Source organism: Diabrotica virgifera, chromosome 7 (genome assembly GCF_917563875.1).
Source record: "Diabrotica virgifera virgifera chromosome 7, PGI_DIABVI_V3a".
NCBI lineage: Eukaryota > Metazoa > Arthropoda > Insecta > Coleoptera > Chrysomelidae > Diabrotica > Diabrotica virgifera.
The window spans coordinates 234,591,474-234,608,789 of NC_065449.1; the positions used below are offsets into that span (position 1 = coordinate 234,591,474).

General features: G+C 31.6%; 3 protein-coding genes across 5 annotated transcripts in view; 1 reads left to right on the forward strand and 2 right to left on the reverse strand.

Annotated features, from left to right (window-relative positions):
- LOC114348105 (uncharacterized) overlaps positions 1 to 17,316 on the reverse strand; it is a 300,717-nt gene that overhangs the window by 242,931 nt on the left and 40,470 nt on the right. The window lies entirely within an intron of this gene.
- Positions 1 to 17,316, forward strand: part of LOC114325692 (uncharacterized) — a 357,661-nt gene that overhangs the window by 171,358 nt on the left and 168,987 nt on the right. The window lies entirely within an intron of this gene.
- The window catches only part of LOC114348067 (uncharacterized), a 30,579-nt gene that overhangs the window by 9,438 nt on the left and 3,825 nt on the right, over positions 1 to 17,316 (reverse strand). The window contains exons 1-3 of one of the 3 annotated variants that reach the window (XM_028298699.2): positions 15,448 to 15,578; positions 15,201 to 15,383; positions 7,305 to 7,544 (exon numbers count right to left, since the gene is read on the reverse strand). In XM_028298699.2, the coding sequence (XP_028154500.2) occupies positions 7,305 to 7,544; positions 15,201 to 15,383; positions 15,448 to 15,475 (451 nt within the window). In that variant the 5' untranslated portion in view covers positions 15,476 to 15,578. Of the gene's footprint in view, positions 1 to 7,304; positions 7,545 to 15,200; positions 15,384 to 15,447; positions 15,584 to 17,316 lie in introns of those variants that run through there. The other 2 variants (XM_028298707.2, XM_050655331.1) reach the window with 2 other exon arrangements.

Consider the following 17,316-nt stretch of genomic DNA (forward strand, 5'->3'; position numbering starts at 1 on the left):
ACTGTAAAATAAGCCAACGGAGGCAAATTTTTAAAGACACCTTAAAATATAATGAATCTTGCGGTGGACATCAGAACTCATCATCGAATCATGGTTAACAAAAAAGTAAAAAAGATTTTATTAGCTTATGAGTTTTTCGAGGTAACGCTATAAAGTTTTTTTAGTTTTATGTAATTTTGACTTTTTGATATCACTCAGAAATCTAAACAAAGAATTTTTTTTGCAAAAGGGGTGAAATCAACATATTTATTATTGTTAAACCGAAAATAATCATAAAACAAAAATATCTTGACAGCGTTACCTCAAGGAATGCCTAAAGAAAATATATACAAAATTCCAGGTGGGTCGGTCAAGTATTTTTTGAGCTACAATGTCTACAGCCTTTGAAAAAGGAGTTTTCAGGAAAACGAGTTTAAATTATTGTCAACTTTTATTTTCAATTTCTTTTTTGTCTTTCAAATCGTAAAATGATGCACACCCGAATATCTTTTTGAATCGCGGGGTAATTTACCAAAAAAATAAAAACAGCTGTTGGCCGTTGTTCATTATGTTAAAGCGTGCTGGCGCGACCCTGCTGCAAATCTAATCTAAGGTAGGGCTATTTAACACTATCTCCCTACCTCCCTACCTTCGACTCGTTTTATAGCAAGTTCGTGCCAACGCGCTTGAGCGTAGTGAGAAACGGTTAACAGATGTTCTTATTTTATTTTGTAAATTACTCCGCGATTTAAAAACATATTTCGGTATGCATCACTTTACCATTAGACAGACAAAAAAGAAATTGAAAATAAAACTCGACAATACTTTAAACGCGTTTTTCTCAAAACTTCTTTTTTCAGGCTGTAGACTTTGTAATTCAAAAACTGTTGACCAACTCACCTGGAATTTTGAATATATTTTCTTTAGACATTCCTTGAGTTAACCCTGTCAAAATATTTTTGTTTTATGCTTATATTTTGTTTAACAATAATAAATATGTTGATTTTCACCCTTTATTGCAAAAAAATTCTTTGTTTAGATTTCTGAGTGATATTAAAATGTCAAAATTAGATAAAACTAAAAAAACTTTGCAGCGTTACCTCGAGAAACTCATAAGCTAATAAAATCCTTTTTATTTTTTGTTTCTTCTTCTTAAAGTTCCATCTCCTAGCGGAGGTTGGAGATCATAATGGCTATGGTCACTTTGTTGGCTGCTGCTCTAAACAGTTGTAATGAACTACAGTTAAACCATTCTCTAAGGTTCCTCAGCCAGGAGATGCGTCTTCTTCCTATGCTTCTTCTTCCTTGGATCCTTCCTTGCATAATAACTCTTAGCAGCTCATATTTCTCTCCTCTGGTAATGTGACCCAAATATTCTAGTTTTCTTGTTTTTATACTGTTCATAATTTCTAACTCCTTATTTAAACGTCGTAGCACTTCAACATTGGTAATCCTTTGAACCCACTGAATTTTCAACATTCTTCTGTAACACCACATCTCGAACACTTCTATTTTTCTTATGTGTTGCCTTTTCAATGTCCAAGCTTCCATTCCGTATAGTAATATAGAAAATATGTAGCATCTTAGAGCCCTCAATCTGAGAGGCAACTGAAGGTCTTCGTTTGTAAGCAGTGTCTTCATTTTTACAAATGCTTGCCTTGCAGTTTCAATTCGGACTTTAATTTCTTTGCTTTGGTCATTTTTGTCACCAACCCAGGTTCCTAGATATTTGTATGTCTTTACTTTTTCTATTTGGGTTTGCTCTAGTATTAACCTTTCATTTCCATGTTGTGTTTTTGAGACCATCATAAATTTAGTTTTTTTCTTGTTTATTTTGAGTCCATATCGAATGCAATAATCGTTAATACTATTTAACAATTCTTGTAGCGACTCCAGGGTGTCTGCCATTATAACGGTGTCGTCAGCGAATCTTATGTTATTTACTATTCTTCCGTTTATAGAGATTCCATCACTTAGTTCCGCTATCGCTTCCTGAAATATGGCTTCACTGTACACGTTAAACAGTAGCGGCGACAGTACACAATCCTGTCTTACCCCACTTTTTATATCAATATTCTCGGACTCTTGTTCGTCTATCTTTATATTGGCCTTTTGATTCCAATACAGATTGATGATAATTGGTAAGTCTCGTCTGTCTATATTTCTGTGTTTCAATAATTCTATTAGTTTTTCATGTCGGACTCTGTCGAACGCTTTTTCGAAGTCGATGAAACAGGAATAAATATCCAGGTTCATATCTAAGCATCTTTGAGAGAGGACATTAAATGCAAACAATGCCTCTCTTGTTCCAAGTCCTTTGCGGAACCCAAATTGGGTGTCATCCATATCATTTTCTAGCTTTCTGTATAATCTTCCATGAATCACCTTTAGAAATATTTTGAGGGTATGGCTTATTAGTAATATTGTCCTGTATTCTGAACAATCTTTGGCATATATTGTTTTAGGTATTGTTACAAAGGTGGACACCAAGCATTCCTGAGGTATTTTTCCGGTTTTATATACTTCATTAAACAGATCCAGTAGTACAGGTAAAGTTTCATCGTCTAGACATTTCAGTAATTCTGCAGGTATTTCGTCTGGACCTACAGTTTTTCCGTTTTTTGCGTTTCGTATTGCTTGTTCGATTTCCTCCATTATGATCTCTGGTCCCGTTTCGCTATCGATTTCTTCAGGTTCTTGTCTATTATCCTCAAACATATCTGTTATGTACGCCTTCCACTTTTTTTTTACCATGATTCAATGATGAGTTCTGATGGCCACCGCAAAATTCATTCTATTTTGAGGTGTCTTTTAAAAATTTGCCACCGTTGGCTTATTTTTCAGTATTTTTCCTTGAATTTTTTCTTGAGTAATCTATGAATTGTACTGAATATTTCTATTTAACATAAATACAAAATAATTCTACCACACTTTCAAAAAAAAAATGTGTTTGTAATATTGATTTCAACCAATTCACCCCCCCCCCCCTTAAGGATAGCTATGACGCGATTTTGATCTAGAAATATTAAATATTTGTCTATGTATGGAATTTAATAAAAAAGATGTTTCTACCGGCAATCAGATGGGTACATTTTGACCTCCTATTCGGATCTTAAACTAAAGGAATACATGACATAATATACGGGCTGATGAGCTTGTAATAAAAAATCAGCTTCAATATAATTTGGTCCAGAGGCAGTAAGAACGCACCGTCCACGTAGCATAATAGGAAGGTAAATCTCACATAAGAAACATGAATAAAAAACTTAATTTATCTAAGAAATGAAAAGCCCCAGATGTAAACAATAAACGTGAAATTTCTCGTGGAACCACTTAGTGGCAAAATACTTAATCTCTGCCGTTTACAATTTATAAGGGAAGCAGACGACGAATAAAGGAGATGAAAGGGACTCCACAATATGCAGTAACATTACGTCTATTCGTCTAGGAAAACTTCCAACGAAAGTTGATTCCGTGTACTCAAAATATGAGTGAAATGCAAAATTAAAGACAACTTATGTCTCATTTTGGTTCAGAGATGATCATCTCTAAAACTTCATCCGTAAAAGGCAGATAATAAGGATGCTACCAGAAAGTGGTTCCACGAGAATTTTCAGATTTATTGTTTATATCTGTGACTTCTCATTTCTTTAATAGATGTCCCTACAGCGTCCGATACGCAGAATTATTTTTATAATTCTGCTTAAATAGGCTACTTGGTTACGTTTCGATTCAGAAGTGTCCATGTAGTCTCACTGCAAAGTTTTGGAGAGACCGAAACGGACGTATAAGGATGATGGATCATAAGTAAAATATAAGTTGTCTCTATTGACCAGGGCGCATCTGTAAAAATATTAGTACATTTGGACGTTGAGAGGTGACTAAAATGTTTTTGCAGAAATTGCTTGAAAATAACTCAAATAATAATATTTGAGTTATCTTCCCTCTCAAAAAGGTCCGGAACATTGTTTAAATATTCAAAATGTCAAAAAATGAAGGAAAAATTCGATATTTTTCTTCGTTTTTTAAACGCTTTTATTTAGTTCAATAGATTGCGTCAAATCTTTGGATGTTAATTTGACTACCTTTTCTTCCATGCAAATGAATGAAAATTTGCAGACATATGCATTCGCGGGAACAATACACGAATAGACAACAAAAAAAATTTTTGTTTATGTTTATTAATTGTTTAAATAAAAAAAAAACGATTTTAATGGAAAAAGGCCTAAATTCTTTTGTTTTTTACAATGTAGAAACTTGAAACTTTTACGGATTGTAGCTAATGATATAACCTATACATAATTTCACTTCTTTCCTTAATTGTTTACGTTATGCGTCATAAATAAACAATAAAGTTTTAAATTTTGAACACTCATATATTTGTTTATACATTACCATGCAAATGAAAGGAATAAATTCGTTATTTCGTGAAAAGGCGACTTTAAGGAAAAATCCCGAAAGAGGTCGATTTTTATTTTTAAATTACGATATTTTGGCATATATGTCATATTAGTGACGTCATCCATCTGGGCGCGATGACGTAATCGATGATTTTTTTAAATGAGAATAGGGGACATGCTATAGCTCATTTGAAAGGTAATTCAATTCTTTATTCACTAATATAAAAAATTATATAATTATTTTTACAGGGTGTCCAAAAATAATTTTTTAATTAAATTATTTGACAAAAAAGAAGAATGTATGTAATTTATTTAACTCAGAATACATTTTACAGTTGCCCGTAAACAGAAAAAAATGTGTATTTCAGAAATAAACATTGCTTTTCGATTAAATTAAATATTCAAGCCAGCTCCCGCCAGCCACCTGCCTCTTGGAAGTTTAACATTCAATTTAAGCGAAAAGCAATGATTATTTGTGATATAAACATATTTGTCTGGTTTCTGACAGCAGTAAAATGTATTTTAATTTAAATTTAATTAGTTACACACATTCTACTGTTTTTAAATGCTTTTCTTTAGTTCATTAGTTTGCGTCAAATTTTTAGAGGTTAATTTGCCTGCCTTTTCTTCAATGCAAATCAATGAAAATTTGCAGACATATACATTCGCGGAAACAATACACGAATAGTCAATAAAAAAAATTTGTTTATGTTTAATAATTTTTTAAATAAAAAAAAACGATTTTAATGGAAAATGCTTAAATTCTCTTGTTTTTTACACTGTAGAAATTTGAAATTTTTAAGGATTGTAGCTAATGATATGAACTATACATCAATTCACTTTTTACGTTAATTGTTTACGTTATGCTTCACAAATAAACAATGAAGTTTCAAATTTTTTGCCGATACCGACTACTTTTTATGTTTGTACATCATATGTTTTATATACATATTTTAATAAACATGACGATGTATTTTAATGTTTGAAAAGACTAAAAATTAAAAAGAAAAAAATATGAAAAAAACATTTTTAGGAAACGCTTTTCTTTAGTTCCTAGTGACTAAAATTAAAAATATTAAAAAATCAACTAAAAAGCAAAAAATAAAAAAAAAATTAAAAAATCCATCACATTCGTTAAAGAAAAGCGTGGGGCGAAAACCGTTTATTCGATGAAGACGCGCCACGCTTTTCTTTGACGAATGTGTTGGATTTTTCAATTTTTTTTATTTTTTGCTTTTTAGTTGATTTTTTAATATTTTTAATTTTAGTCACTAGGAACTAAAGAAAAGCATTTCCTAAAAATGTTTTTTCATATTTTTTATTGATTATAACTTTAAAAGTATTCAATTCCGAGAAAAGTTGTTCTTACATAAAAGTTGCATAATGAAATTTCCTACAATATGGAATTAGCTACACATTTAAAAAATAGTCACCCTTGTTGCAAAATAGCAATAATTGCGAAAAAACCATACAAAAACAAGTATTCGCATTTTACGTCTTTCAACTATTTATGCTACACTTAGGACCTTCATATTTCACCCAGAAAAAATTTATGATACAGTAAAATAATACTGTAAATTTCATTAAGATCGGTTCAACAAATTTTGCAAAATAAATTTTGCAATCTGGCTTTCGCAAAAAAATTAATATTATCAAAATGTTACAGGACTGAAAATAAAGCAGATAGCAAGTTGATTTTTTTTCGTATATAAGTGTACTGTACCTTTCATTTGCAATTTGAAAAATTAAAATCGATTAATTACGACGGCGTCAGGAATTTTTTAAATAAACATTAATTATTGGTGCTACGCGCAGGACAGCGGATAGTTTGCTCTGATTGGGCATTCCAATGACCTTTGATAATGGTTGATACATTTTAATTTTTATTACATTTCGATATAAATAAATAAATTTGTTTATTGCAAAATAAAAACACATACTCTATCCTTTGAAATAACACTTTTTTAGCAAAAACTCTCTTTGATCATATATTTTAACTTAGAGAATAAAATTTATTATTTTTAAACATATGCAATTGTTTAAACAATATTTCACAAACAATAATAAAATTAGTTTGATTTTTGAGGAATTAAAATATTATAATACAACAAAATATAGAGTAAGAAAATAATATATTAGATAAAGATTGGAAGAAATTTTGGTGGAAATCAACTTGTGTGAATCGAACATCGCTGTCCTGCGCGTAGCACCAAAAATTAATGTTTATTTAAAAAATTTCCTGACGCCGTGGTAATTAATCTATTTTAATTTTGAAAATTGCAAATGAAAGGTACAGTACACTTATATAAGTAAAAAAAAATTCAACTTGCTATCTGCTTTATTTTCAGTCCTGCAGCATTTAAAAAAAAGTATTTTTTTTGCGAAAGCTAGATTGCAAAATTTATTTTGCAAAATTTGTTTGACCGATCTTAATAAAACTTACAGTGTTGTTTTATTGTATCATAAAAATTTTTCTGGGTAAAATATGAAGGTCCTAAGTGTAGCATAAATGGTTGAAAAACGTAAAATGTGAATACTTGTTTTTGTATGGTTTTTTCGCAATTATTGCTATTTTGCAAAAAGATCGACCATCTTTTAAATTTATTACAAATTCTATATTATAGGAAATTTAATTACGCAACTTTTATGTCACTAAAACTTTTCTCAAAAATGAACAGTTTTAAAGTTATAATCAAAAAACCAAAAAAAATCGAATTGTTCCTTGATATTTTGACATTTTGATTATTTAAACAATGTTCCGGACCATTTTGAGTAGGAGAATAACTCAGATATTATTATTTGAGTTATTTTCAAGCAATTTCTGCAAAAAATTTTGAGTCAACTCTCAACGTCCATCTCAAAACAGATGAGCCCTGGACTACTAATTTACTTTAGTTTATTTATTTTTTGTTATCACTTCCTTACCGGAGATTTTTAAATTCTCCAGGAGTATTACACCATCTCTATCGATAACACTGCTTCCATTTAAGTTTAATCTACTTCCATAATACTTGGGAAAACAATCAATGACTTCCTTTACATCATTTTCCTTTTGAAACTTTCGCAATGCAGGTACAATCCTATCGTAAAATGCTATTTCTGACTTAAAAGTGGTTTGCACCTTGAATACTTCTTGGGATTCTTCATGTTTAGGGATAGTTTTACCTAAAAATTATATGAAATAGTAATTTTTTATTACTAAATTAGTAAAAGTATCAACAACAGTTTTGGAAAAAAAAAACCAGGTCAATTTTTAGACCAAGAGGCAGCGCTGAAAAATCTCTTTGAATTTACTAAAGCTAGATTTTTCACAGTTGGTTACTGTGATTACTGTGTAGATAAACATACTGCGGTCGGTAAAGCGAAACGTAGAACAGGGGTTACTGAGGGGGTATCAAAGTTGCTTTCCTACGAAGGTAATTAAATCCATGTACTAAGACTGAAAATCAGTACACACATTCTTAATTACATATAAATAAAATTTATTATAGTCGGTCAGTTCCACAGAAGGTAGGGAATAGTCCAAGGATCATTTTCTATATCATGCCGCTGTCATACTCTAAAACCTTGGGGGTGGTTGCCACGCCATCTCGGGGGTGGGAATTTTTTTATTACATTTTAACCATGTAATTAGATGGAAAATGTGATTCTAAGACAAAAATGTTTATACATTTTCTTCGTAAAACTAATATTTTTCGAGTTATTCGCGCTTGAAAATACAGTCGAACCCGCTTATTAAAATAGCCTTCACGTCAAGCAAAAATATTCTTATAAGCATGATATTCTAATAACCGATCATTGGTGGCTAGCTGAAATAAGTGTACCGAATATACTTTATAATAGTACATACTATGTCAATATGTAAATGCATATGATGGTTTTTGGTCTTTTTATGTCAATAAAAATTTATACTCTATTTAAAAAAATAATTACGAAACGATTGGACAATAAATTGGAATTGGGTTTTAGAAAAGACTTCCGAACAAACGATCAACTATTGATAATAAATAATCTTATAGAAAAATGCTGTCTATAAAAACAGCCAAGTTTGTGGCAATGTACCTACCTATAGAAATTTGTAGACAAATGAAATTATGATATGACCTTGTCGGCATACGATTGAATTTTCTGTGGGAAAGGAGCGTTTACTCATAACACAGTAATGAAGTGTTTATTAGGTACCTGACAATCCGTAATAATATACAAAACAGCAGGCTTTCGAAGCTAGTACCGACAAACCATTATATCAGGCAAATTTAAAATTATTGGGAAATTGTACGTTTTTATTTGTTGACCTGAAAAAATTATTCTACAAAGCGATATTAGGTTACTAAACCATATTTCAATAAACGGATAAATTTATTAAAGGGTAAATGGAAACGTTTAGGGACCTCGAATTTATATTCCATAAACTGGGATATTCCTATAACCGGTACCCTAATAAGCGGGTTCGACTGTAACAGTTTTTCGACGAAAACATCGACTTTTTTAGAGGGTTTTTTGAGAATACCTCGAAAAATATTCTATATATTATTTTTGGCGATAAACAGTTTCTACAGAAATGATTTTGTAGGATTTTTTAAGAGCTAAAAGACTGTAAATTAAATTCCGTAAGATCCCTTAGTTTTTAATTGGGGCGGGTTTAAAGGGCTCGAATAATGGGGTGTTTGCTGGTAAATATAGGTTTAAACAGCTAACTGTTCACTGTAATGAAAATCTATGCACAAAATCAATTTTTCCTTTAAACTCCAATTTTTCCAAAATTATGCATTTTAAATAGGTCAAACTCCTTGCGTGTATTGATAATATAAATATAAAAGGAACTACAGAAAGGTGAAGACCAATTTTGAATTAGGAAGGTAGTTAGAGAGTTGTTTTCACTGATTTTTTCGTAGAGAAAAGCAGGTACCGACAATTTTTTGATTTTGAAGTCGCTTAATTTTCATGCTAGAAACTTTTTATTATTTTTTCTTGAAAGGTCTAATTGTATAATTGAAAAAACATTCTTTAAGTTTTCCTCAAAAAATGCAAATTTTTCCCATTATTTGCTCATTCATTTCCTCAATTGACTATTGGGGCCGACCGACCGGCTCTGTCCCGTCATACAGCTGACCGATTATAATAACTTTTATTTATATTTAATTAAGAATGTGTGTACCGATTTTCAGCCTTAGTAAATAGATTTAATTACCTTCGTAGGAAAGCAACTTTGATCAACCCTCTCAGTAACCCCTGTTCTACGTTTCGCTTGACCGACCGCAGTATGTTTCTCTACACAATCACAGTAATCAAATGTGAAAAATCTGGCTTTAGTATATTCCAAAAAAATTTTTCAGCGCTACCTCTCCGTCTATTTGAGCAATGTCTTTTAGAATTCGGTGGGCTAGATATGGAGAACTTTTTGGTCAAATGATACTAAAGTTATAGTTCAATGCAAGAGAATTTGTCTTGGATGTTTCTTTTCACAAAATGTTTTGGAGAAAGGAAAAGGGGGGTTCATTTTCACCTTCAGATACTTTTTTGGGTTTCAGCACTAAATGCAAATTTATATGTGCGGAATTTTGAAAGAATGTCCAACAGTTCGGGCTGAAATTTTGGAACAAGGACAGTTATATCATCGTTTAGCAAAAGAGCTAAAGGGATCCTGGCTGAAAAGTCGAAAACTACTCTCAAGTTTTCTTTTTTTTTGTGGAAAACCCTTTTATTTTGTGGGACAAAATATGTATTTTCAAGTGTGGACTTACAAACGATCATAGGAACTTCCCTTCCATGCCCTAGCCCAATATACTCCATCAGAAAATTGATGAAATGTTTAATGAGGGGGAGGTTGATCTGGTAGCAACTATCCTTCAAAATTTTGATTGTTGCAATAAAGAACGATTTAGCAAGCTCCTGCTGTTCAGAACTGTTAGAAACCTCGTGGTCTTGGTACTGTTGGAAAAGTGATCTAGTGTTTCATTCATTGATTCCTTGGTCTTCTGAAAGCAAGGGGTCGAGTGAAATATGTAAGATCTAGGTTAACATCGAGAGTGAGGTTTAAGATAGCTGGTCGGTTCCAGTTATAGCCACCAATCATGGTCAGCCAGACACAATATATCCTAGCTGTAGCTGAATAAGAGAAAATCATGCTTTCCTCAGCCTTTCAAGATTCAGTTCAAGTTTCAAGATCAACTTCAAGGTTAGGTTTACTTTCAATTATGGTGGTAATACCAAGGTTGTCATTGTTATTTCTCTTCATGAAATATTATCAGTCTAATTGCTGTGCCATTAACACACATTTTGGTTTTTTGATCAATTGTATTTACGAAAAAATCATTGCTCCCACTGCTAGTTTTTTTTTTATTTTAGTTTTATTTCCCCGGCTTACGGTCTACGGTCCCTTCCAGGTATTTGAAATCATATTTATATTAATACTTGGTTTTTAGGTATGGCTCTAAGTAAATCTCGTTAATGTACCGGGTGTCCCAATAAGAATTGCTCTCGACCATATCTCAGGAACCGTTTATAATACAGCTTTGAGAAAAAAATATTTGTAACAAAATTTGCCTTGGGAAAAGCCTTGAAATTATTTTCATAATTGGAGGTCCACCGCTAGAGGGCGTAATTGAATATCAAAATATAAAAAATCAAAATTTTACAAAATTTACTTAATGAAAGGGCACTGGAAATCCAATCATCGTATTCTTCATAAAATTCTGCGTATACTATTTTTGACAAGTTTAAGTCTATCGTTGCAAATAAGAGGTGGGGGTGAGTGGGAACCTTCTTATAAAAAAATGGCTGTAAGTCCGGTTCTGCTAAGTCGAATTTTGCATACTGAGTCTTGTTAAAAATAGCTCTTTTTCGTCAATATAAGAGTCTTATTTTTGAAATAGCCTAATAAGTAATATGCTAGCTAGTAGGCGTTATTTAATTATTTTCGAAAATCTAGTTTTCTTTGGAGAATATTAAATAGAAGTATGCATTTTTAATCCACTATTACAAAACTAGACCAAATTAGCAACATAATACCGAAAACCGCATGTCGACACCTTTTTTTATCTCGAGATATCTTAAAAAACGTGTAAATTTTAAACAACTGTTAATGTTACTGTAAGCGAACTGCTGTAAACGAAGTTACGGAAAAGTAGTGTGCTATGGAAAAAACAAAGAAACATTTTCCAGATGTAAACTTATATAATTAATTATAACAACAATAAGACAAACAACACTATAAAATATAACAAAGAAATAAAAGCAACTACTTAATTAGTGACGACCTAAATGTTCAAATTGTTGCCCATCATTTTCGATGCAAGCATTTACTCTTTCAAGAGTAGATTGAACAGCAGTCTTAATTTCTGCTTTCGCAATGCTTTGAATGGCGTTTCGTATTCTCTGTCTAGATTCTAGATCATGTTTTGTCGAATAGTGGGCCTAGCGGCAAAAACAAGGTCTTTAATCCGTCCCCATAAATAAAAGTCTAAAATAGTTAAAACTGTTGCTATTCAATCTACTCTTGAAATAGTAAATGCTTGCATCGAAAATGATGGGCAACAATAATTTGAACATTTAGGCAGTCAGTCACTAAAGACTAAGTATGTAGTTGCTTTTATTTCTTTGTTATATTTTATAGTGTTGTTTGTCTTATTGTTGTTTTAATTAATTATATACGTTTACATCTGGAAAATGTTTATTTGTTTTTTCCATAGCACACTACTTTTCCTTAACCTCGTTTGCAGGTAACAGTAACAGTTATGTTTAAAATTTACACATTTCTTAAGATATTTCGAGATAGCAAATAGGTATCTACATGCGGTTTTCGGTAATATGTTGCTAATTTGCATAGTAATTATTAGGCTATTTCGAAAATAAGACACTTACATTGACGAAAAAGAGCTGTTTTCAACAAGACCAAGGATGCAAAATTCGATTTAGCAGAAACGGACTTACAGCCATTTTTTCATAAGAAGGTTCCCACTCACCCTCACCTATTATTTGCAAAGGTAGACTTAAACTTGTGAAATCAAATATGCGCAGAATTTTATGAAGAATACGATGATTGGATTTCCACTGCCTTTTCTTTAGGAAATTTTGAAAAATTTTAATTTTTTAATTTTTGATATTCAATTACGCCCTCTAGCGGTGGACCTACAATTATGAAAATAATTTCCAAGCTTTTCCCGAAGCAACTTTTGTTATAAATATTTTTTTCTCAACGCTGTACTAAAAACGGTTCCTGAGATATGGCCGAGATACATTCTTATTGGAAGACCCGGTACAACTATACTAATAGAAAGCTAGAACAACATGAATGGCCCTTTTGACCGAAACAATCAAAACCAAACAAATTACAACCCCCACATATAACGTGATACTTGATAAAAATGGACACAATGTCATCCTAAAGTACACAAAATATACATACATAAATATGTTTTCCTAATCGATATAATGATATAAGTGTATACTACTCACTATATACGATGAAAACCTATTGATTTTACTAATAACCTTTTTTAAAGTCATTATAGTCATTAGTAGGGGAGGAAAGTATGCTAAATGTACAGTCACTCGAGAGCTTTGGGGACCTATTGGGTTGTGAAGAATAGGTTCTAAAACCAAAAAAAAGAATGTGTGTGTACTTTGTACGCACGTAAGAAGTTATACTTCTATTATATGATTTAAACGAAATTAATATACTTTTTATTTCTATTTTGTTTAAATATTAAACTAATTTATACTTACTACTTCTCAAACATTTTTATTAGAACAGTGCCAAAAATTAAAATAATAAAAGAATAAAACACACACAAACACATTAAACAAGCCACAAATGATGTCTGAACATTAATTGTCGAAAATTTTTTTAACTAAATACGTATTTTCTGAAAATACAATTATATAATAAATATACTTACAATCATAAAATGTAATAAAAAAAAACAAAAAAGAAAGTTTCTATTGGGACTCGAACCAGCGCTGATAAGAGCGGTTGGTATTGGAATTCATTCGCCTTCTCCGCTTAGCCACGGACACTATGTCTCATTATTTACGAAGATCGACTAACTAAACGGATTAAACTTGTGATATTTTGATATTTTGAAAATTGATCAAATTATTTTAATTTTGAATTGAAATGATTTAGAATTGAAAAAATACAACAAAACATAGAGTAAAAAAACAATATATTAGGTGAATATTGATAGAACTTTTGATGGTAATCAAATTATATAAATACAAGTATTACATACTATGTATTTTGGCAGATCAAATAGGTAGCTTTATACCCATGATACATTAACAATTATTAGGTACCTGTTGCTTTTAAAAACTATTTATAAGTCACTACAATATTATAAACTTTTTTGTTTCTGTCCTCACAACAATAAAACTAATATATTATACATTTGTTTACCTTTACCTTTACCTCCAAACCACAGCTGCCATATCGGATAATTTTTGACATGTCATTTGAACATCCAATCAGAACAAAGTTATAATGCGCATGCGCCGGGCTGATAGGTTTTAACATATAAAAAAAATCACCCTCTATCGCTAGAAGTATAACTTCAAAAAGTTAGGTAAAGTTTTCCATTTTAGTGGGGACTTTCCATTTTTAATTTAATTTTCCATTTCCAACAATCGTTTATCCGATTATAGCGCCATTTATCCATAATTCGAAAAAATGTTTCAAATAAAAGTTGCTTATTTACGTAAGAAATCCGAATCTGCAATGAAAAATGGGGGCTCCTATTTAAAATTTTAAAGTAACCCCCCCCCCCCCCCACCTCTGTAGGTGGTCGTATTTGGTGCAATTCGATAGATTTTTTAAACATATGGAATAAGTCTATTTTTCAGTTTTTCGATCTGATGTTTATTTCGCGAAATATCGCTGGATTCCTATTTAAAATTTTAAATTTACCCCTCCCCCCCCCCCCACAACACTCCGTGGGGAGTCATGTTTGGTACCATTCGATAGATTTTTAACAAATATTGTGCACGTATTTTTTATTTTTTAGTTCTCTCGTTTATTTTGCGAAATATTCGCTTTTTTCTTGTGATACTTTGTGACTCACCCATTTCCTTATTCGTCGTATTTGGTGCAATTCGATAGATTTTTTAAACATATGGAATAAGTCTATTTTTCAGTTTTTCGATCTGATGTTTATTTCGCGAAATATCGCTGGATTCCTATTTAAAATTTTAAATTTACCCCTCCCCCCCCCCCCCCACAACACTCCGTGGGAGTCATGTTTGGTATCATTCGATAGATTTTTAACAAATATTGTGCACGTATTTTTTTATTTTTTAGTTCTCTCGTTTATTTTGCGAAATATTCGCTTTTTTCTTGTGATACTTTGTGACTCACCCATTTCCTTACGCCCAAATCGTCAGATTTTTGAAATATACACTGTTTTGCATGTACTTAACTTACCTTATCTTAATCTGACGATTTGATAAGGATAGAATTTTTCGGTTACCCCTTAACGAACTCCCCTGTGTTTAGAGCCAATATATGGTAGAGGTACATCTACAGGGTATCAGGTTTCTCCCCATATGCTAATCTGACGCGCTCGAGTAACTGCAAAAATCCCCGCTTGGGATCCCCTACCATTATTAAGTTTCATAAATGAAAAATTATTATACCTAATATAAAACTAAATACAGTTTTGTAGAATAAAATTTATTTGGTTATAATATTTGGTTCTACTATTTAAAAAATAGTATTTGGTTATATTTAATAATAATCATGTGCACAATTCTTATAAGTAATATTTAATAAGTCGATAGGTATTACATCACCTTGTTGTTTCTAACTAAATAAAGTTTCTAACTTACCTACTAGATGTATTTGATATTTTTCTTTAGACTTACTATCTTCTATATTAACATCTATTTTAAATAATTCTCCACCATAGTTTTCTCCCGGTCCAACAAGGCTGGTGACATTTGTATCAACAATGTTTTGGTTCTCTCCAATGTGTGCCGCTATGAGAGATTCTAAATTTGGCAGTGTCATGTCTGAAATTAAATTAACACTTCTGTGAAAATTGGAGATCAGCGGTTATGTTTATATTTTTATTACATTGGAAATTAAAATCACTTTGATTCATATAGAATGATTTGCTTTAATATTTTTATATTCCCAGAATATCTATCCTGCGTAGTCATTTATCGCGTCATTTATTTAGTGTCGATGACATTAAACGGCAGCGTCTAAAAATAATCCAGTCAAAATCGACCACAAAAGTAACCACCTAAAAATTCTAATACTAATACTCATATACTGCATAACTACTTAAATAGTGTCATATCGCTAAAAAATGGAAAATCTGTTTTTTGACCAAACACGTTCCTTTAGGCGTTTCCATCATTGTGGAATAATGTCATATAATTTAGTTATCTTAAGCGCGTGATACACACGCAATCTTTAAGTACGCGGATTTAAAGATCGCGGACTTACTCGGCTCGCCGTCGGTGATACACGGCAGACTTAAAGTACGCGGTTTTAAGAATCGCAGTCGCCGTCGGTAGCAAAAAATTTAGAAACTGTCCTCGTGGTTAAATTTTTTATTTTCTGTGTACCTAATTTTGCTGAAATCTTATGTTTTTAGTCGAGTTTGATTATTTTTTTGATCAGGTTTTGTTAAATAGAAGAATAATTTGATTTTTTATATGTGTGGTAAGCTGTCAAAATCATGATGTGAAGTATAGCACTTGTTTTTGATCTATTTTAATTTAATACAAGGTAGGCATAAACAAACAAAATATCATAGATAAGATGGTAATATTTTCATCAGGAGGATAAAACAGCCTATAAACAATTAGGTTTACTCAAAAACAAATAATCAAAATAATTTAGTATAGCTTAAAATAGTGTTTTAAGGTTTTCTCAAAACTTATAAAATGTAACTTGTCTCCTTTCAACAATAGACGATTGAATTATTTCTTGGCAATTTGCTTAATTAGTGAAAATATAAGTGTAACTTTAAACGCAATAACATGATGGCTCGAGGCTCGTGGCTCGTGGCAGTGATACACGTACGGGTTACGAGTAAGATTTCAAACTTGTTGGATCGACGGCGTACTTACTCGGCGGACTTAAAGTACGCGTACTTGCGGTGATACACGCGCGAAAAAGGTCGCGAGCCATAAGTTCGCGTACTTATTCGCGTGTGTATCACCCCTTTTAGGATCTGCATAGTACACCTGTGTCGTTATTACCATTTCCGGTTTTGGCTCACTCAGTATTAGCCAGTGGCCTACTGAGCATGGTTCCACGGGTTCCGCGGAAACAGGGCCCGGGCCCCGCAGGGGCTTGCTCTAACGCGCTTTTTGCTTCTTTTGTTCTAATTCGTTTGGGACATTTTGAATTACAAAAGTACACACTACGAAATGTAACTGCTTAATAAATTTTAATTTCTGTGTAGGTATTTATAAATAAAAAAATACCTATTCATCAAAAAATTAGAAAACCAAATTTATTAAGAAACGCGGAGAACGCTATTGTAAGCTTCTTTCGTTTTACCTGCTAAACAAAGCCGTTGTCTCAACACTTCTTTAACCTTTCGTTACTCGCGCCAACTTTTTGTGATCGGATACTCGCGCACGGTGCAGGAGACCGGGTCCAAAAATATGGGTCAGCAGTGTTTTAAATTTATTTTTTTTGCAAAATTGTGTACGATTAAATTATTTAATGAATATAATATGATCATATAATTTTGTAGATATGCGTTTGTGTTCACATTATATTACTTTAATCAAAAATTTAATAATTTTCATTGTTATCCATTTATATGTATATACAAAAACATTGGAAGTGAAAAAAAAATTGAATATGGTTAAATTTGTTTACTAAGAACTTTAGATCTTAATTCAATACACAAAAAAATTAAAAGTAAAGAGTAATTGTAGTAACAAAAAAAGTTATAAAAATTAATTAACGTTTTTAAAA